The sequence below is a fragment of the Protopterus annectens genome, chromosome 3.part0 (genome assembly GCF_019279795.1).
Source record: "Protopterus annectens isolate FY-2018-M chromosome 3.part0, PAN1.0, whole genome shotgun sequence".
NCBI lineage: Eukaryota > Metazoa > Chordata > Ceratodontiformes > Protopteridae > Protopterus > Protopterus annectens.
Genome location: NC_056731.1, coordinates 312,577,865 through 312,599,260, shown reverse-complemented (window position 1 = coordinate 312,599,260; position 21,396 = coordinate 312,577,865). Strand labels below are relative to the sequence as shown.

Below are 21,396 nucleotides of genomic sequence, written 5' to 3'. Positions count from 1 at the left end.
AATAGCAGAAGCATGTATCTTTATGGAAGAGAAAGAGAGACCCTTATGTAAGAGGTCTGTCAGGTAAAGTAAAATCAGAGGAATGTTAGGAATAAGAGGATCTGAATCCTGAGCCTGCATCCAGGAACAAAATCTTTTCCATTTTCCTGCACAAGATTTTCTAGTGCTAGGATGTCTGGCTTCTAAAATGACATCCAAAACCTGCTTGGGTAGGAGATAATGAATCAAAGACCCTGGATTAACCAGGCCGCCAGGCTGAGAGTTTTGACATGGGAGTGCAGAACCTGACCCTGGTGTTGGGACAGAAGGTTCGGAGTCTGTGGTAAAACCCAAGGGGGCTCCAGACAAAGGTTTTTTCAGTGTTGGGTACCAAAACTGTCGAGGCCAATTTGGGGCCAGCAAGATTATCATCTTGGGCTTGTCCTGTTTGATCTTTAATAATACCCGAGGAAGAAGAGGAAGAGGCGGAAAGGTATACCCAGAGAGGTTTCTCCAACTGAATGATAGTGCATCCACTTTCCAAGCTAGTTCGTGGAATGTCTTGGTGCAAAAAATCTGTAGTTGATGATTGAGGTGGGATGCAAAGAGGTCTATGTGCGGACATCCCCAGACTGCTGTAATCATCTTGAATATTTCGGTGTCCAGCATCAATTCGTGTGGGTCCGACAGGTTTCTGCTCAGACTGTCTGCCAGGAAGTTTTGTTTCCCTGGTAGAAACTGAGCTTGAAGGTCCAGTTTGCAAGCTAGAGCTGTGTTCCAAAGATTCATGGCTAGTCTGAAAAGGGGATAGGAATGAGATCCCCCTTGCTTGTTTATGTACCACATAACTGTGGTGTTGTCTGTCCGTATCAGTAGTTGTCCTGGTTGTAGAAGATTCCTGAAGGCCAACAGAGCTTTCTGAACGGCTAACATTTCCTTTACACTGATATGCAGGTGCTTCTGATCCTTTGTCCAAAGGCCCTGAAAATGGGATCCCCATGCATAATCTGAGGTGTCCGTGGTTAGTATCTGAGTGGCAGGAGGCAGACTGAAGGGTTTTCCTTTGTTTAGAGTACATGCCTTGGACCACCAAAGGAATTCCTTTTGAAGACAAGGCAGGACGGTGATCTGTATGTCTAAACTGTGGCAATGCTGAGACCATACACTTTTTAGGTACCACTGTATTTTCCTCATATGTAGTCTTGCATATGGTACGAGAAGGATGCAGGAGGCCATGTAGCCCAAAGCCTGCAGGAATTTCCTTGCAGATAGCTGAGTTAAAGTTGCCAAGGTTTTGAAAGTGAAGCCAGCTGTAATTGTTTTTCGTATGTCAGAAATGCTACCTGGGTTGTTGTGTTTAGAGAAGCACCCAGAAAAATTATCTGTTGTGAGGGTGTCAAATTTGACTTTTTTATGTTTACAGTGAATCCCAGGAACTTGAGAAGATTCTGAACAAACTCTAGATGCTGGAGTAAGACATCCTTGCTGTCTGCCTGAATAAGAATGCCGTCCAGATAAGGGTAAATTTGAATTCCCTTGAGTCTGCAATAAGCTACTACTGGAGCCAGGCATTTGGTGAAGACCCTGGGCGCAGTAGACAATCCAAAGGGCAGCGCAGAGAATTGATAGTGCCTCGATCCGGCCTTGAACCTGAGGTATTTTCTGCATTCCTGCCTGATGGGAATGTGTAAATATGACTCCTTTAAATCCAAAGTTACCATCCATGCATTTTTGGTCAGCATTGGAAGTAGCTGCTGTAGAGTAAGCATCTTGAATTTTGGTATCTCGAGAAAAGTGTTCAAGACTGACAGATCCAGAATGGGTCTCCATGAATTTTGCTTCCTGGGGACTAGAAAGAGCCTTGAGTAAAAACCTTGTCCCATCTCTGAAAGTGGAACTAGTTCTATGGCTTTCATAGCCAAGAGAGCTTCCACCTGGTTTAAGGCCTCTAACCATTGATGTTTTGGAAGATCTGGCCATCCGCTTGGTCTTGGTAGGGTATGAAAATGGAATTTGTAACCTCTTGAAACCACATCCAGAACCCACTTGTCTTGGGTTATAAGAGTCCAATTTAGGTGAAAAAGAGAAAGTTTTCCTCCGAGAGGGGCTTCCAGGCAAGAAGTTCCTGCAGCCCAACAGAGGGAGTCATTGAGTCTGTTTTCTATGAGCTTGCGACCTGTCCTCTCCTCCCCTAGGGGTGGAAGCAGTCCACTGTCTTGGTCTATAAGAGGCTTGCGTTTGAGGCCTTCCTCAGGAACGTCTGTATCTACCCCTCTGAGGCCTGTCTGAATTGGGAAAGGACCAATTTTTTGTAGGCCAATTCCTACTAAATCTGGGTGGCTGTACTTGTAAGAAATCTTTAACTGTTTGCATGGATTTTGCCTTGTCCTCCATCTTCTTTATCACCTCTTCAGCTTTAGATCCAAACAAAACATTATGCTGAACAGGAGCATCCAATAATTTAGCTTTTACTTGATCTGGCAAATTTTGTTCCTTTAACCATGCATGCCTTCTAATGACTGTGCCAGAGGCAGCAGCCCTACAAGAAGCCTCCAAGGCATCAAATCCACAGTGTAAACCATGCTTCCCAACTTGTTCAGTGGCATGCATTAAGTCATGTAATTCCTTATCATCTGCACAGGCGGAAATGGAAGTTAGCTTTTGTTTTAAAACAGACAGGAGAAATTGCTGGTATTTCAGCATATGAAACTGACAGTTTAAAGCCCTAATAGATAAAGTAGCAGAAGTGTACACCTTTTTACCCCATCTTTCTAAAGATCTGGAATCCTTCTCAGTGGGAATGGGTTTTTTAGCAGAAGCGGCCTTAACCCCCTTAGGACCCTGAGAAATGGTTTCAGGGTCAGCAGTAGGATTCTTGTAGCTCAACAGGAGCTGGAGGAAAAGAGTCAGGAGTTAAGTTAGCCTCTGAAAAAGCATCATCCACAATATCCAAAATAGGGGGAATAGCCAGGGGTCTATGTTGGGGAAGAAGAAGAAAATCCCTTAGTCTTTTCTTAGATTCCGAGTACTCCTGTCCTTCGCAGTGAAAATGTTCCTTCATTTCATGCAAAGTTTCCCCAAAAGAGAAATCCTCAGGGGGAGAAGATGAAGGAATGGATTCCTCAGCATCAGAATCCTCATAAGGAGGGAAAGAATATTCCTGGTCAGAAGAAGAAACTGAAGAAACAGAAGCCTGATCAGAGGAGTCATAATAAACTTCCTGCCTTGGCCTTTTATCTGGAGGGGGATGTGAACCCCTAATCATAGTAAGTAAGTCCTCCGCCATCTTAAGTAACTGTTTCTGAGACTTGGGTGCCAGATCAGAAGAGGCCTGGGCTTCAGTCTTGGATTTGGAAGGAGTCTTTGCCTTTGTCTTTGGCTTTGCCTTTATTAGAAGCTGAGAAGGCCTGAAAACCCCTTCGGAAGCCGGTACCTGCACAGCGGCTCCGGACCCATCCGAAGGAGCATTGTCCGAAGGTCCTGCAACAGAAATATTCAAAGGCCTAGTTGGCTCCTCGTGGGAGTCCGTTTCGGCCATCGGTTCCGAAATGGCCGACGACAGGGGCTGCAAAAGCGCCTCACTGACGACGGCCGAACCTGAAGCTGGCTCTGCTTGTACAACATCGTCTGATTTGGACCTCGGAGGCCTGTCTTTATCCTTGCGTTGTTTGTGAACTCCGGTAGCCGGAACCGTATCCGACGACATTTTATAATTAAAACGCCTACCGAAGTAATGAAATGCAAAATCGTACCTTCGTTTAATCGTACGTTGATTGAATCTAGCACAAAACCGACAACTAGCTACATCGTGGTCAGGGCCAAAGCAAGGAATACAGTAAGAATGAAAATCCTTATGAGGTATTTGCTTCCCACATGAAATACAATTATTAACTTTTTCTGACATCGGACTGGAGCAAGAAAAAAGTTTCCCCAACGGGGTACTTAGCTTTGAGTAGGAGAAGAAAGTCTTCGGACTGAAGTACGTTTATAAAAAATTGTCAGGAGTCAGCCGACCGGCACTTGCGAACTGCTATCACCACACGGCAAGAAAGACTGGAGAACATGGCGTCGGCTGTCAGCTTTGTACTCCTGGCGCTCTGATGTCAGGGAGCATGGCTGAACAGCCGACACCAGACCCAGACTTTGGGATTCTGGCCGACCGAGGACTGCCTGCCGGCAGGGGAGAACCCTACAGTCATGACTGCAACAGTGAAACACGATGAACATCAGCAAACGGTGTTTTATCGACACATATTCAGCGAAAGCTGAAAATGTTGAAATCACAGAACAGCGATTTCTTTCCCTAGGAAAGAAATCGCTGTTCCAACCCCCCCCCAAAAATTAAACACTTCCAAACACATACCCTAACCCTAATTATACCCCCCCCAAAAAAAACAGTAAACAACTAAATACACATATGCACGTAACCCAACCATACATCTAACTAAAAAAAACAGTAAACATTGTAAAACATATGCACTTACCTTAACCCTAACCCTAAGGTCAGTAACTCTCGCACATTTACATAAACAGTTCCAAACACATACACACTTACCTTCACCTTAATCCTACCCCCACAAAACAAAAGTAAACAGCTGAAAACACATACACACGTAAGTCAACCATACATCTAACGCAAAATAAAAAACAGTAAACACTTTCACACATATGCACTTAGCTTAACCCGCACACTAACCCCAAGGTCAGTAACTGTTGCACAATCACGCTTGGGAGCTATACCGGACAAGGGACCACACTACACTTTCAGAACAGGCAAAGCAACAAAGCGGTCAAGTGACTTCTTTCCCAGGGAAAGAATTCACTCAACAGCCGCTTCGCTGTTTTGACTGTTCGCCCTACGTGCCGACGAAAACACATTCGACAAAATGTGTTTTCGTTGTTCTAATAGGAACCCCTGAAATCCTTCAGACAAAAACAAAGGCGCAGAATTAAAGGTGCCACATTAAATTTCCATTAGTAGGGGTCTATCCTGTTCCTACTCAGTTTATCTGCAATTACATTTTGCTCAAAAGGTATGCAAGATCCTTGTGGTACACAATGCTGTAGAGCTATCTCCCAAGCCATCAGAGCCAACCTGTACAGAAGGTAAGATCTGATGCTCCCGTTTGTTTGTGTACTGCAACAATGTGGTACTGTCTGCAATCATCTGTAATGGTCCAGGGGGCCACAGGTTATGAAAAGATTCTATAGCATGGATCACAGAAAACATTTATGACATTTATGTACTTTAGTTTGCCTGAACAGTCCTACAGGCCATGCACCTTTACCGCCACAGAAACTGCTCCCCAAGCAAAAAGTGAAATATCTTCTTGCCTCCACCAATGCAATTCTTTCTTGATAAAGCAAAACATTGGGATCTAAAAAAATCAACAGGATGAGAATGATGGGACATTTTTTTTAAATACTGTATTTTTCACATGTATGACTTTGCGAAAGAAATCATGAGAATCCTGGTCCAGCTAAAGTCTCAGACTGATAGGAGGAAATCAGAAAAGTTTCCAGATAAAAATTCACCTTCTTCTTGAGGTAAGAATGCTTTCGAAGAGGCACCTAAAAGGCAGGCTAAAAGTACAACCCTGTGTGACAGAATCAGGAAAAATTTTAGAACATTTATCTGGAAGACCAGACTGGTAAGGAGTGAAGAAACCCATGTTAAGGACTCCTGACATCTGTCAAAAGACTCTGTAAAGATAAGCAAGTCATCTACATATGGAAAAATGTGAATATTCTGCAGTATGCAATTTGGGCTATTCCTGGAGTTAGTTAGCTACTGTATTGTTTACAAATTGTCTAACTCAAAAGGTAATGCAGAGAAATGATAGCATGACCCAGAAATGTATTTAGCCTGTGGTTATGGGAAAGTAAGCATCTTTTAGGTCTAATGTTACCATAAAACTCAGAAGACAACTGACTGGTAACAGACCCATAAGGGTCAACATTTTGAATTCTGGCACTTCCACAAAACCAGTTGAAAAAGGAAAGGTCTACAACTGGTCACCAAGAAAGCATATTATTTTAAACTAGAGACATTCTGAAGTATCCATTTGGAATAAAAGCACTGTTAATACGACTCCTAGGGTAAGGCATGTGTTGAATAACCTGAGGAATAAAACTCTTGCTTGGTTCAAAGGAGCAGGAGGAAATCACCTGAAAGGAGGTATCTGTATTCAGTGCCTACCATAACCCTCCTGAACCAGTATTAGTATTAAAGAGTCTGAAGCAATCTGTTGCCAAATAGGAAAGACAGAGAACCAGTTTACTGGTCAGACTTAAAAGATGTAGGGACAGGCAAGAGGTAGGAAAGAAGATATCCCTGCCTGGGTTCACAGAGGAGCCCACTCACATTAATTTTTGCCTCCAACCCTTTGAATACTCTCCTTCTTCATATTATCACTCTTACCAGGTAATGCATATAGTACCATTGCTCTACTTATAAAATCCCAGAGTATACTACGGAATGTTTCCTCTGCATCAAGACTTACCAATAACGGTAATGATTTTTTACACTCCAGTTCATTGTTCTATGAAGTCTAACAAATGTTTTCCTCCCCATCCAGAAAGCCACACTGATATATTACTCAATTTTGGTAATATATTTGCAATTCTCTTAACTAATAAAGACACACAAGTTTTAAAATCATGACATATAACCAAAATGGATCTATAAGAGGCTGGATCTGAAGAGGCTTTACCTTCATTCGGTAATACCTCCACTACTGCCTTCTTCTAAGATACTGGTACTTCCTCAACCTTCAAAAATATTGCTGAACAAAGCCTTCCAGATGTTTGCCCTTTATCCCTATTTTGTCCTTCCTTATCCCATTATCTTGTCATCCCCTCAGTAAGCAAATATAAATAAAAAAAATAGTAACTTGCTTCCCTCATAACTTCCAAGGTTCTTCAGGAATACCGCCTCTTCCTGTTGACGGACTGACTGAAGGTGTATCACTGTTTTTATTCACTCTTTTCCTATCTTAGCTACTGCTTCATCTTTCTCTAAGCATGGATTACACTAGGTTTTCATAAAAATTTCTATTTGTGCCTTTTGTTAGTTTCCCTTTTCCTTTGCTTTATACAAATTATCACAACATTTCTGAAATATGTCTTAATATAATAGCTGCAAAAATAATAGTGAGTAAACAACAAGACCTATGTAGACTAACTCAAAGACCTATCCCTGTACTCCATCTCCTGGAGACTGCTCAGTGATGATCTATACCTAGCCTGAGAAGCTTCCTCTGATACTACACTGATGGACTTGTTGCACATCTGCAAAACAGCATATCATTCTAAAGCTTAAACTTTACCTGCAACATAAACAGGACATGTTGGAAGGACAAGTATGTGATTCAAAGAGTACCCCTTCTCTGTGACATTCATCCATGTGAAGCAAAGCTCATCCCTAAACCTATTCAAACGTAACTTGGACCAATGGATGAAAAATTGAAATAATTTAATAAATTGTTTTCTAGTCCTGAGGAGCTTTTCTCCCCGGGTCTCTGCTGAAAAAGAACCAAACACTCAGCCAAACTAGCCCGGTTAACAAATGTAAAATAAAATAAATAAATAAAATAAAAATAAATAAAATGGATGAGAAATCGAAAATCTACCCCTGGTTTGGCACCATGTCCCTAATGGGCAGAGGTAGCCTGTGAACTCTTGATGTATGCAAGAAAGCCTATATCATAATCATAAAATTCCTTGCAGTATTGATACATCAGTAATATTTTGGTAAATATGGGGTATATACATGGTTGGGCTTAAAATGGCTCTTTGCTTATATCCTAAAAACCATCTATAAACCTACTTATTTTGGATGTCTGGTTCTTTCTCTTGTCACCATCTCTCTAATCTGGCTGCAACTCCTCCTTGCTTTCTGCTGCCCAAGTCCTTGTGCTAAAAGCTTTTGTACTTTAGAGTTATCAGAAACAGTTGTTTAACAACACCCTTTCTAAACTCATGCATATTGTCCATATACTCCTTTATTTTTCCTTTAGCACTCTACAGTTGCTACTGTTCTTTTGAGAAATTCTTCTTCTGCAATACTGTTACCTTTTGTCAACATCTCTAAATAATTCCTATTCTTTCTTTCCAATATCTTTTTCTAAATGCTACCATGCTTTTAAAGTCTATTTTATCCCACTTAATAGCTAACCCCTCTGAAGTAATTTCTATCATCCCTAATAATGCTTACATAAGTTACACTACACCATTCATTGAATTCCTCTCTTTTTAACAGACTAGTAAAAAAGCATCAATGTCTCATTTTTTACATTACTACCTTGCAATTTTAATAATTTTTGGTTTTATAGTTATTGGCTGGGCCTCAAAGTGTTCAATTAAATGCAGGATCTCCTGTGAAATATAACCTCTATCCAATCTAGCCTAGTTACTATACCTTGGGGAATAATATCTAAATTCTATCTGACATCCTGCTACTGAATTCACATGTTTCATACCAAATATTATGTATTTCTTCAGAATTCTACTTTTGTTGTTACATTTTCCCTTCTAGGTCTTCCTACTACTCCATCTTCACTATTGCAAATAAGGCTCCAGTCCCTACTCATAAATATTCCCTGCTGAAAACATATTTTACCTAAAGTGTTCCCAAGTCCCATTCCAGTAGTGTTAGGTAGAATATTTCCTGCTAATAACCTCTTACTACCACAAATCTACTCTTACTGACTCGTTTTTCCCTCATTTCCCCTTTCCTTTGTTCCTGCCATTCTGCTGAATACTCATGGTGAAATAATTTCTTTGTCAACTTCACATGCCCATTTCTATACAAATGCTTCCCTTTTAAAACTGCAATTTCCAACCTATACTACTTGATACACTTCAGTACTCTTTGTTTTTGTCTGTATTTGTGCATTTACCTTCTTTACAGATAAAGCAGTCATTCTGGTACAAAAACATAGCTCCTATATATAACACACAACAGTTCCTCTGTATACGTTTCCAGCAACTACAGGCTAACAGTTGTAAGACTCATCTTGTATGTAAGCTGCAGCAGCTTCTTATCTCAATGTGAACCCATGTCACATTTCCCAGGCTTTCCATTTCAATTACAACACTCATGAAACAAAAACAAACACATGAATAAATACATTTTCAAAATGCACATCTCCTTTTAACTCTTAGCAAACACACAAAACCATATGCACTTTCAAAGGAAATCTACCCGTCAGAATAGGAAAAGATTGCTCTAAACTGACGACTGCAACCACAGATATTGCCTATTGTAAAGGTACGGTTAACCATGACACTGCAGATATTAGAGCCTGTGTTGCCACTTACACAGGTTGGTGTCTGCTCTTATTTCTATTCTCCTTTCAAATGTGAAAACATGCTTTCAGTAAATAATAACCTTTATTTAGCCTTAAGAAAAAGTACATCAGACAATCTCTAATAAACAACACTGTAATCTGTTATATTTAAAGCATTAAAGTAATATGACTGTACAGGAGGCAACTGACTGCATAAAGGTTCAATTCTGGGTTCAAACGTCATTTCTTATTTTACTTTTTATATACTGAAATGCTTGTTATTACCTTGTTAAAGGTCAATTATACTGTATCCAGCAGATCCACATCAAAGGTTACTCAGAATACACTGCTCAGATCACTTGCAATTAATTATCTGTACCTGCAAGCTGCTCGTTTTCAGCCAAGAGCAGGTGCTAGTGGAAAACCCAGACAGTTACTTTGCAAATGCAAGAACTACCATTTTCATGTTTATCATAACTTCTCTTGATTTTAACACACTTTTGCTTAACAATACTGACTACACCTTAAACTCAAAACATTTACATATCCACCTCTATAAAACTGTAAAGTTATCATCACCGTTTAATTCTATACATATGATCATTGTAATTTTATATCTCCCCAAGCAGCCAACTATCACAATATTATAAGTTTTAAGTAGCTTCTTTCCATCCTTTCCTCTTTTATCATTGTAAAGCCTAAATACACTGCAAATAAGAAAGAGTACTTTTTTATCTTAATATCACCAATATATTCAACAGTCTCTGATAAAACATTCCTGTCCCACCTTGTATTTAAAATACATCTAACCGCATACTACACAGAACTACTTATAATAAAAACGACATAATAAGGACATCAGGAAATTTTCATATAAATATTAATGAGAGCAAATAATATTTTGATTAGTCAATTCGTCAGTCCAGTCAGTGTCAGTTTTAAAATATTAATGGTATATAGTAGGGTTTAAGCTTTACAGTTCTCCCACCAGTTTGATACAGTCAACAAATGTCCAGTCTTTCCCATCCACTACTTTTTACAAAACCACTGTTTGCATGTCTAAACTACATCTAATGGTACTGATACTTTACAATTCTTGCACTTACTAAAAAAAAAAAATCTCTTGAACTCTTAACACTGGCCTCTGATTTGAGTTCAAGGAACTTCTGATTCTTGTGATCAGCTCATGTTCTTTTTTTTCTGTCACTCAAGCATTTTCCTTTGGAACAATGCAAAATGTTTCACTAACCAAGTCTCTCCACTGGCATTTTTCTTAATAAAAGAGTGAAAACCGACGTTCCTTTTAGCTTACTGTCCACTTTCTGCTGACTAAGCTTTATTTCCTCCATAGCCTGTTCTGTTTCCATACATGTCTTTCATCCTCCTGGAAAATATTCTGAAGACAGCTGGATCTAGTAACTTAAAATCTCACATCTACCTCTCAACTTTCTCTTACTGCCGGGACAAATCTACCTTTCTTTTGTCTAATAAATAGTGAATAATCATTCTTCACAATCACTTTGCTGTTCCCAATTGTTAATACTTTACCCATCCACCACAATTATGTCAACAGCAACTCTTTCTGCTGGTATGACTACATCTTTACTAATAGAGATCTTAGCTGTCTTATGATGGCTGGATTTGGAGCATACAAATGAAGTCTCCTCTCAATAAACACACTGTTTTGTGGAATACTAGTTGTTGTTGTTTGTCTTTCGGCTTTTCCTGGTAAGGGGTCACCACAGCGGAACTCTGGTCCGCTAATGATTGGCAGGAGATTTTTACGAAATGCCGAGATGCCAGCTCGATGCCCAACCTTCAACGAAGGCATGCCCATTTATGCACGCATGTCTTTCGAACGCTACCCAACCATGGAGAGGACATGCAGACTCCACACAGAAGACACTCCCAAGCCCAGCCAAGAATCAAATGGGAGAACCTCTTGCGGTGAGGTAACAACGGTACTGCCGCACCACCTAGTACAGTTGCTTAATTATAACTTCATAAAATTAATACAGATCGGTCATTCTTGTTTCTCTGGTATAACAACAAATATCAGGTTGTCAAGCGAAAAAAAACATCAGCTATACCACAGTAACGTAATTTATTGGTAAAGTAAGCAATTTCAGGGATCCAACCCCCTCATCAGACTACATGTGAAAGAGCATTGCAAGGTTTAAATACTGCCATCAATTAGTGACAATCAATATTTAAAAATACAGTAGCATCAATACACTTAAAAGAAATTAAACCTGCTCTCTAAAACCAACTATAATAAATGCAATACTAAATAAATGCTCACATATACACATATGTACACACACAAACATACAATTGCATACACACTTGTGCATATCCATATTATACATGCAAACATATATGTGCAAACCCTGCATATATAAAACAAACATAAAAATATCTAATAAAAGATATCTAAAAAACAATTTAATGTTTCAGTGACTTAGACTTTAAAAAAGGTTTCAGACACCTTATTATTCAAACCAGGAGGTTTATCAGCACTGAAGAGCATAATCCATCTCTGTTCAGCAGCTTCTGCATGGTTCGATAAATCCCCTCCTCTCCTGTTATTGAATAGAATTTCCAAAACTAAAGACTTAAATATATGGTTAAATCCCTCTTTCATATTGTGCATAGTAAGAGCGCTACTCTCTTCACAATTTCTAATATCACAATAATGTTCCAGTATTCTATCGTTAAAACATCTGTTGGTTTTACCAATATAGAACGAAAAACATATCACACAGTATGCAAAGTAAACAACATTTGACGTTTTACAATCTGCATAATGGGTACTATTAGTTGGAGAAAAATTCAGCTTTTTAAATATCAGGTTATCTCTGCAGGCTCTGCCATCTAACACTACTTTTTTTGAAACATTTCTTCTTGAGAAGTCTTAAGTTCAGCCAGTCTTTTCTTCATTTCATTCTCTGATCTCTGCACTTTTATCAGCTCATCTGAATGGGTGCTTAAGGCTGCTTCTATTTTTTCCAGTCTTTTTTCATTTGACTTTATATTCTCCTCCAGTGTCCCAATTATTTTAAAAACCTTGGAGTCTGTCTGTTTTACTCTGTCTAAATAATATGGTCTAGCTTCCCTTGCTTTTTTCCAAGCAACTTCGCTGGTACCAGGTAGTGTAATTACCAGGCAGTAAAGTACAATTGTTAGGAAATTACCAGAATTGTTGATGTTCAAGTAGTTTCACTTCTCCAGTTTTCACTCTAGGGACAACCTGCCATGCAGGTAGCCCACAGTCGAGCAGTCTTCCAAAGTTCTTCCTTCTCCTAAAGTCTTGGCCAACACTCTGTGTCCTGCAGAAGGACATCGGTAGTACAAAGGCTCCATCACTTGATGCCATCTTTGGATGCTCTGGCAGAACCAGTGGAAAGTTTGTGATTCTAGCAACGGCCAGGTCAACCCCAAGGTGTTAAATCCAGAAACTTCAATGAGAAAGACTACAAAAACATGGGGGAGTACCTGGTCTTACAGTGAAAAACTGGCGGGTGAATAAAGAAGGTTACCACCCTAACTCCAAAGGAAAATGGCAGAAAAGAAGGTGGGACAGAATATGGACTGCAACAATGAAACTACTCAAACACCTACAATTATGGCATGCTCAATGTAGTTTTCACTGTTGCAGTCTTGACTACTGAGAGGATTCTGAAAGCAGTGAAAGAGAGAGGGGTCCACCAATTATTTGAAGGTCAGTACCTACAAGACAGCACAGATAAATTCTGCTCTAGCCCTGGATACAGCCCTAAGTCGTATTGCTTTGATAATGTGTGTACAAAAGACTAGGTTACTGTTTTTAAGATGGCTTGAGTAAAGACTACCCTAGGGAAAACTGTGGTGACAGTCATAACTCTAGTAAAGGGTGCTCAAATGTGGCCTGGTACATGTTTCCCATGATGCTAATACAAAAAGCAATACTGTTTCCAACTGCATGGGCATGACTTGTTTGTTCACAGGTTTTCTTCCTTTCCTTTTGCAAAGCAGAGAAATAGCTGATCACTTTTTTTCTGAATTTGTTTGTTCTACACAAGTAGAATCTCATCTATCTGTGTAGATCCAGGGAGGTCTATACCATGAATTTTGTGGGTTTGTGAAAAAAGTGGAAGTTAAATGGTATGATTCAGGAATAATTCAGTAACCATTTTAGAGATAAAAGAGGGAACTGTACACAGCACTGATCTAACTCAATTCAGCACTAAGAAAAGTCCTCTGCTCTTAAGTGCTTGCAACTCTGAAACATACCTAGGAGTGGTGACCACCACCACCATAAACAGAATTTTCCAAGAAAGGAAATGGACAGGACATAAAGCTGCTAATTAAAGGGGAGCAATCTGTGGAATGGCACTAGGAAGAGTTTTTTTTTCCTTTTTGCTAGGTATGACTTTCTTGTATAAGGTTTCCTAGCCTCCTCAATAATGTTCAGCACATCTTTTGAATAGTTGTGCCTACCTGAAATTATGTAAGATCATCCAGGCTTTCAACCTCAGTGTGTTTAGGTGGGAGTACGTAGCCCGGACCACTCGTTCTGAGATAAGAGGTCAACTCCTTGAAGCAGTATGTTGCATTTTTCTCTTGTTATGTTGAACAAAAGAATGAATCAGTGCTATTTTGGTCTCTCTTCCTGCACTTCTGTCAAGACTCTAGGGATCAGGGGTATGGAAGGGAAGGCACACAGAAAAAGACCTGTCTAATCCAGGGACAAGGCATATGTCAACCAGACTCCTGCAGATGCTGACCTCAACAAAAACTCAGCTGCCTGTTCAGATGAGAAGCAAAAAAGGTATCTCTCTCTCTCTCTCTATATATATATATATATATATATATATATATATATATATATATCTGTACATATATCTATATCTATATACATTATATATATATATATATATATATATATATATATATATATATATATATATATATATATATATATATATATATATATATATATATATAGCACACTCCACCTGCTTAAGAACCACAAATGTGTCCCTGTGAAGCATCCATTCGTGTGGGTCTACATATGTTCTGTTGAGCTTGTCCACTAACACACTGTGATATGAAGGGAAGTACTTTACTTTCAGAGATTCCCTTCTTGAATGGTGTTTGCTAGGATTACATGGCTAACCTGCATAACTGCCCCCCAAAGCCATTTAGGTACCACATCACAGTGATGTTGTCCTCTTGGGCATAGAGGAATTCCACTAGCATGTTGGACAAAAAGGCTTTTACAGCAAGTGTAAGTGCAGTCATCTCTTTGAAGTGAAGTGTCTTCCCCTTATACAATGCTGTCAAAACTCCAATGCCTGGACGTTCTTCATATGGATTCCCCAAGAGGCATCCAAGCCAGCTGATGTCAATGTCATGGTGTGCTTTTTTTTCTGAATGGGCATTCCCTGGTTCATAAGACAATGCTGAGTCTACCATGAGACATGGAAGCAGGAAAATAAAGGTTTCCAAGAAATGGAGGTGCTGGCTCCTTTTTTTTTTTTATTTTTTTTTTAATACCACTGAATCCTTCTCTTATGAAGGTGTGCCCAGGGCAAAATCAGAATGCATGCTGGTATTTGTCATAACATCAAGTACTCCTTTGCAGTAATCTTCTCCTTGAGAGAGTATATGGAGGAGAGATCTGAAAGCATCAGTTTCTGTCCTTGGAGAGTAAAGTCCTGCACTGTACTGTGTCAAGAGTTGTTCCCACAAAGGTCACAGTCTGGTAAATGATGAGGAAGAATTTCTCCCTGTTCATAGTTAGTAGGATATCCACAAAACATTTTAGGGAGAAATTCAAGGCATCAAAGGTATCATGGTATGTATGAACCTGCAAGAATGAGAAAAATCATCTAGGTAAGGGAAGATTTTAATGCCGTTTGACCTTCAGAAAGCTATCACTGGGGCCAGACATTTTGTAACTACTATGGAAGTAGTGGACAAGCTGCAGGATGAGGCTTTGAAATAATGGAAACTTCTTGCTGCAAATCAAGAATTTTCTGTGGTTTTCACTTATAGAAAGGTGAAGGTATGCATCAATTAAGTCAAGGATTGCTACGAATACTCCTTTTGGAATGAGAGGTAGCAATCCCTGCAATGCCGAGTATTTTAAACTTTGGCTTTTTCAGAAATTACTTTAGATGTGAAAGGTCCTCAGTGGGTCTCCAAGTACCCTTTTTTCTTCGTATTAGAAACAACCAGGAATAAAATCCTGTGTCTTTCTCTCCAAGAGGCACTTTCTCCACAGTCCATGGGTCTTACATTTCTTAAACTACTTAATGAATTATCTGTGTAAAAACTGGTGTTACACCTTTGAAATGCAGTCTTTTTTGAAACTGCAAACAATAACCTTCTTTTGCAATGTTTAGAATTCATCTGTCCTGACTTACTACCTGTCAAATCATTATAAAGGCAAACAATCTTCTTCCAGGATTTCTGGGAAAGGAAGGGGGAGGAGGAGGTGTTTGGGTTTGAGCTGGGCCTAGGTGAGGATGGAGAATGGCAATCAATCTGAGTCATTTCTTCTCCCTCAGGGGGTCCTGACTACTCTCTTTTAAACTTACCCTTTCTCCCCTTTTCCAATCCTGGTGAATTCCTGTCTGGAACTGGAGGGCTAGACGTTGGTAGAAATGTTCCTCCATTACTTAGGCACAAATGTTTAAAAAAAAAACTGCCTAACACATTTGATAGTTCTACCCTTCTTCCTCCAGTTTTTTTTTTTTTTTGTTACAGTTCCTGTGCAAGGTAGGCGGAGAGGGTCTGAAGCGGAAATCTTTGCATAACTGGGCATTAGGAATGCCCAATGTCACACTGTGTGGAAGGGGGGCCCTCAACTAGGCATGTCTCCTAAAGACTGAACCCATTGTTGCTGCCCTGCAAAATGCATTTACATCATCACAACTGCACTTTTTGGAGTGCTTAGCCACCTGAAGGAAAGATCACAGCAGTGCAGTAACTACCGTTTTAAGTCTTTATATTCAACTACCTCTACCTTGGTCCTCATCTGCTCTATCAAGGTCTGCTGACAAGACAGCTCATGCGACTGACAGTATAAAGTGCCAAATGCCATGGTAGCAGCCACATGCACTTTCCTCCCAAAGCTACTACTCTCTTATTTGTAATGTAATTCAAGGTTAGAGCCAAAACTGCTCATTTGCAAGGATCCTGGGACACAATATCTGGATCAGCTAGAGGACATAAACATGAATATCTATGGGAATCCTTGACCCTGCAGAAACAGTCAGGTTTTCTAGAAGCAAGGCCAAAGGGAGCCAGGCTCCAGAGATGCATTTCCAAAGGCATCTTCCAAGACTTCAACCACAGGAGGGACAGCTGACCAGGTTCAGACCATGAAGCCTTTATATCTCTGTTGGCTTTCCAAGTACTCTTTGCCATCCTGGGGAAGGGATTCTCTCATTCTGTATTCTGGTGGAGAAGCAGAAGACAAATCCTCTTTTATCACTGACAGACAATCTTCAGATGACAGTAATATGCCCACGTAGGCAAGATTATCAGCCTCAAAATCTGAGAAGATGGAATCAGCTTCAAGAGTTTCCACCCAACTCTTTTCTGAAGGAACTCCTGACACTGAAAGTATGTCTTGGTCACACCTCTTTGATTTCAGACAGGACACTAAACTATCTGAGTCAGTATTGTCTGAGGTAGAAGCTTGAGCAGGTGGCTGGGCTGAGGCACTACCCAGTCTAGGCTGAAGAAAGCTGGGCTGCACCTGCTTAGGCTTTAGTGCTTTGTGCCACATACCTACTATACACAGGGAGAGCTGCCGTTGAGAACTCGAGCATCTTGGGTGGGTACTCCAGACTTCAATGTATTCTCCAGGAACTACCACTTGTGCAAAAATTCTAAGGATCCTATCTTCCCCTTCAGTTATCAAAATGCAACTTTCCGTGGCCATGGGAGAATGTGAATTAAAATGCATTTTCTGAATTAGACGTCATCTATCCTTCTAATCATTACCATTACTTATTAAGTGTAAACCATCTTCTTTTTCCAAAGATCATCAGTTTTAGGAGGAATTAGGATGGACAGAGCAAAATTAGGAACTGTTCAGAGGTATGGTGTAAAAAAAAAAAAAAAAAAAAAAAAAAAAGGCATGTAAACTCAAATGTCAGAGTAGTGCACATTTTCTTACATTAATGTTTCAACAGCAAACTTGAGTCCACTGTACCTTTGTAACTGCAGCCCAATTTTGAAACCTTACATAAAACTATCTACATAACTGAAGAAGGACAACTTGCATTGTGCAGCAGATTAAAGTGAAACAGTGACATCTTAACAGATGTACTGCACTTTAACAGGTATTCATCAAATTTAGTGAAACTATTTGGTGATGGCTACAGTTGGAACTATAGCTCTCAGTGTCTTTGCTGACGAATCAGGCACAAATCCCCAAAATCAGGGCCAATTTTTAAACTTTACTCCAATTCACTTAACGAGTTGATAAACCAACAGATTTTTCATTGACATTTATTACAATTTTATGAAGAATAAATAGTATGAAATTCTAAAATCTGGCACTATCAATGAAAATTACAAATTTATGAGGGACAGAGCAAAATGTGGGATATTATGCAGAATCAGGGACAGCTAAGAGCTATAATTGAAGCTGTTTGTACTCAAACTACATGAAAAAAAAAAAAACACTTACCTTGACCCCTCAGGACAAGAGGAATACGTAAAGTGCAATGGTTTTAAAATATTCTCCAACAGTGTTTTAGCAAGAGGAACTCGAGAAGAATCACAATATTCTATACTAGATGGAAGCCTGTTGGTTACCAACATGTAAAGTGACCTATAATATCCTAAACACAAAAGAAAATATGAATCAGATCTTTATACAGATTTATTTTCCAGTAACTATGCTGAACAGTTCCTCCATTTGCACAGTCATAATTTCTTACCCTTTTCTGCTGCAGTGTACTTGGTTACCTACACAACACTGCTACAAACCTGTGCCAGATCTGCACAACATATGGACTTGAGTAAGTACCATGTCAGACCTACACGGTAATCATTCAGCCTTGTCAACCACTTGAACTTCACCCACAGAACTAAGTCAACTTGATAAAAAAAATTTCGCCTTACCCACAATGCCTTGTGCTCTTTGCCTGTTCTCAAGAGATGAAGCATGCTGCACAACAAGAATGGCACTGGCGCAAATAAATAAATAAATAAATAAAACCCACCAGCACAACAACAGTAAACACAACCTTTTATACAGCCTGTCAGGCTGTGGAAAGGGTGGGGGTAGGAAATGTAGGCAGGATTATGCTAAATATATAACGTTCATATCGGTTATGGTTTGGTTCATCCCTTCACTCAATAGGTAAAAGACTCCAGCTTGTCTGATAGATGGTACCATGAAAGAATGCCTTGTGACCATTGTCTCAATGGAGTACCTTGACTTCACATCTAGTTTATAGTGTTATGTGAAAGTATTCAGAAAAGCCCAATTAACAGCTGCACAAATGTCATCAAAAGATACATTTCTAAAGAATACTTATGATGAAGCCACTGCTCTGGTAGAAAGCAATAAAGGATGGATTATAAGACCCTGTTGTTTCTTATCAAGGAAAATTTAATGCACTCAAGACTTCTTTGGGGGGAAGGGATACGTGAAACAGAAATAACTAGGAATTTTACCTATTTGATTCTGTCCAAATAAAACCTTAACTGTCTATGTGTAGGTATACAGTCTAGCAAATATGTGGTAAATATTCTGTTTTGTTTGAGCAGTTTGGGGGGGGGGGGGTGGAGAAATGCCAGGCTGTTTCAAATTTGATTCTTTGACTCCATTTTAGCAAACGGTTGGGTTTGTTTGCAAGACCACTCTACTTTTCTAGAAGACCAGGCACAAGTTATATATCCAAAGTCTAAAGTTCTGAGATCCTCCTAGCAACAGTAATAACTAAAATAAAAAAGGGCTTCTAATTTGCCTTAAATTACATATCTAAAGGTATGAAATGAACTTGCCTTTTCATACAAAAAATGTTCACATTCATCCTTACACATGTGAACATTTCTCAGTGGGGAAAGAAAAGTTTGTTTTGCAGCCTTTGAAAAAATACATACTTTTACAAATTTATTTTGCCAAACTGTTAATTTAACAGTTTGGCAATTACATAACTAATTTACAATTAGTTACCTGCACTAATCCAGCATAACTAGAGATGGAACCTAAAGTGACACAAGTGCCTCCTGTCCACCCAGTATTAATGCTGTAAGCATGGCTTTGTACATTTAGTCTTCCGTGTTCAGAACTGCCTTTGCCTGCCTGTGCACAGGGTTTAGTAAGAGAGGTTACTGTCTAGAAGAAGTAGGTACTGAATTCGGTGGCTATGCTGTCATCATGGTTAGATGAAGTAGATGTAGATTGTGCTGATGTACTGAGTTTTAACATATGCATGACTGTAGTCCAAACAGTTTTGGGTTATAACCTGCTGCCCGTATATTAAAATAGTACTTTATCAGTTTTGATTTGATTTTTAGTGGAGATTCTGAAATGTTTATCGTACTAATGGGCCGCTATGGTTTTAAATTCCTTTCATTTTTTTTTCCATTCTATGGCTCTTCATTCATAAGCAATTTAGTACTGTTTGAAAGCCAGAACACAAGATTTGATTTAATTCTTTTGTTTCTTATCAGAGTTAGTTCATTTAGTATATTTGGTAACCATAAAAAGACAGCAAACCAGTTGAATTCCACTGCACCAAACCAGTTCCAAGAATGGCCAAGCACATAAAGAGAAAATACTATAAGTTTATTTAAAACAACAAACAGGACTGAACGCTTTCATTGAAAAACGTCTTCAGAATCAATGATCGGGGGGCCTTTAGTAATTGTAAAATCCCTTGGTGATACACTTGGCCAAATATCAGAAATGTGATCACAATTACATGGGCAAACCCAAGAGAAAATTTACAGAGCAAATCTATGAACATGTCCTGGATATTAGGAACAGGAACCTAAGAATGCTTTAGCCATAGAACACCGTGACCATTGGTTCGTTTTTTTTTTTTGTCTTGGAATGTGTAGTGAGGGACTCCAGGGGGGGGCCTTGGGAAGATGTTTTAGAGGAAAAAGAATTAAGGTGACAAATTAGGTTAAATGCCACCCCCCAGCCTGAATGAGGGTTTATCCATAGCTAGTGTTCTAAGGCTAAAATCTCATATTGTATAAGGATTCACATGTGCTGCATACATCTGCCCACATTTATATTTTATTTTTGTTCTATAATTGTATATACTTAAATTAATATTTTTTATATGATTTTAAAGAATATAAATTTGGTTTGCATTTATTTGTATAATGCCAACAGATTCTTTTTTAGTAGATGGGGCGATGTGTATTCTGATTTTTCCAATTTAATGAATGCTTCATTAACAATTATGTGACTCAAAGGGAGGGGTATATAAGGATGGGGTTGCATTTATTTTACTGATTCTGAAGCAGTTTTTCAACAAAAGTGCTCAATCCTGTCGTTTTAAAATAAACTTGCGGTACTTTCTCTTCGTGTGCTTGGCCGTTCTTGGAACTGGTTTCCTGCAATGAAATTCAACTCATTTAGTATATTTTATTTATTTATTTATTTTTATTTTACACTTGTTGACCGGTAAAACTGTAGAAGAACACAAAACTTAGAATAAAACAAAAAAAGGATAGATACAACCCTTTAGGAACACTTTAATGTACAATAGCGCTTTCATTAGTGGTAACTCCAATTTCATCAGAATGACTCTGATCTGAGGAAGGAGACAAGTGTTTAGTCTTTTGTTTCCTCTTCAGAGGAGTTGATTTGGCTGAAAACCGGTGGTTGGCGAGGTGTCCGACAATGGAGGGGTAGAAGTGGTAGGCCTTGAAACTTTAGTCTTCTTTTTAGGTGGCTCCGCCTCGACAGCCCACTCCAGATCCATCCATAAGGCTAATCGTTTAAACCTCTGGCTCTCAAGATACAGATTTGGGGCTGCCAGATGACTACAGACAGTTTTTGGTATAAACGACTGGCAGATGCTACAGGTGGTGTGGTCGTGTTCCCAGCCTACACAGAAGACACAAAGCTCGTGGGTATTTGTGCAGGATTTGATGT

At 39.3% G+C, this 21,396-nt stretch overlaps 1 protein-coding gene across 1 annotated transcript in view; it reads right to left on the bottom strand.

Moving 5' to 3' along the window:
- Positions 1-21,396, bottom strand: part of UBE3C (ubiquitin protein ligase E3C) — a 2,314,788-nt gene that overhangs the window by 1,816,604 nt on the left and 476,788 nt on the right. The window contains exon 8 of the mRNA XM_044064789.1: positions 17,959-18,112. Coding sequence (XP_043920724.1) covers positions 17,959-18,112 — 154 coding nt within the window. The remainder of the gene's footprint in view (positions 1-17,958; positions 18,113-21,396) is intronic.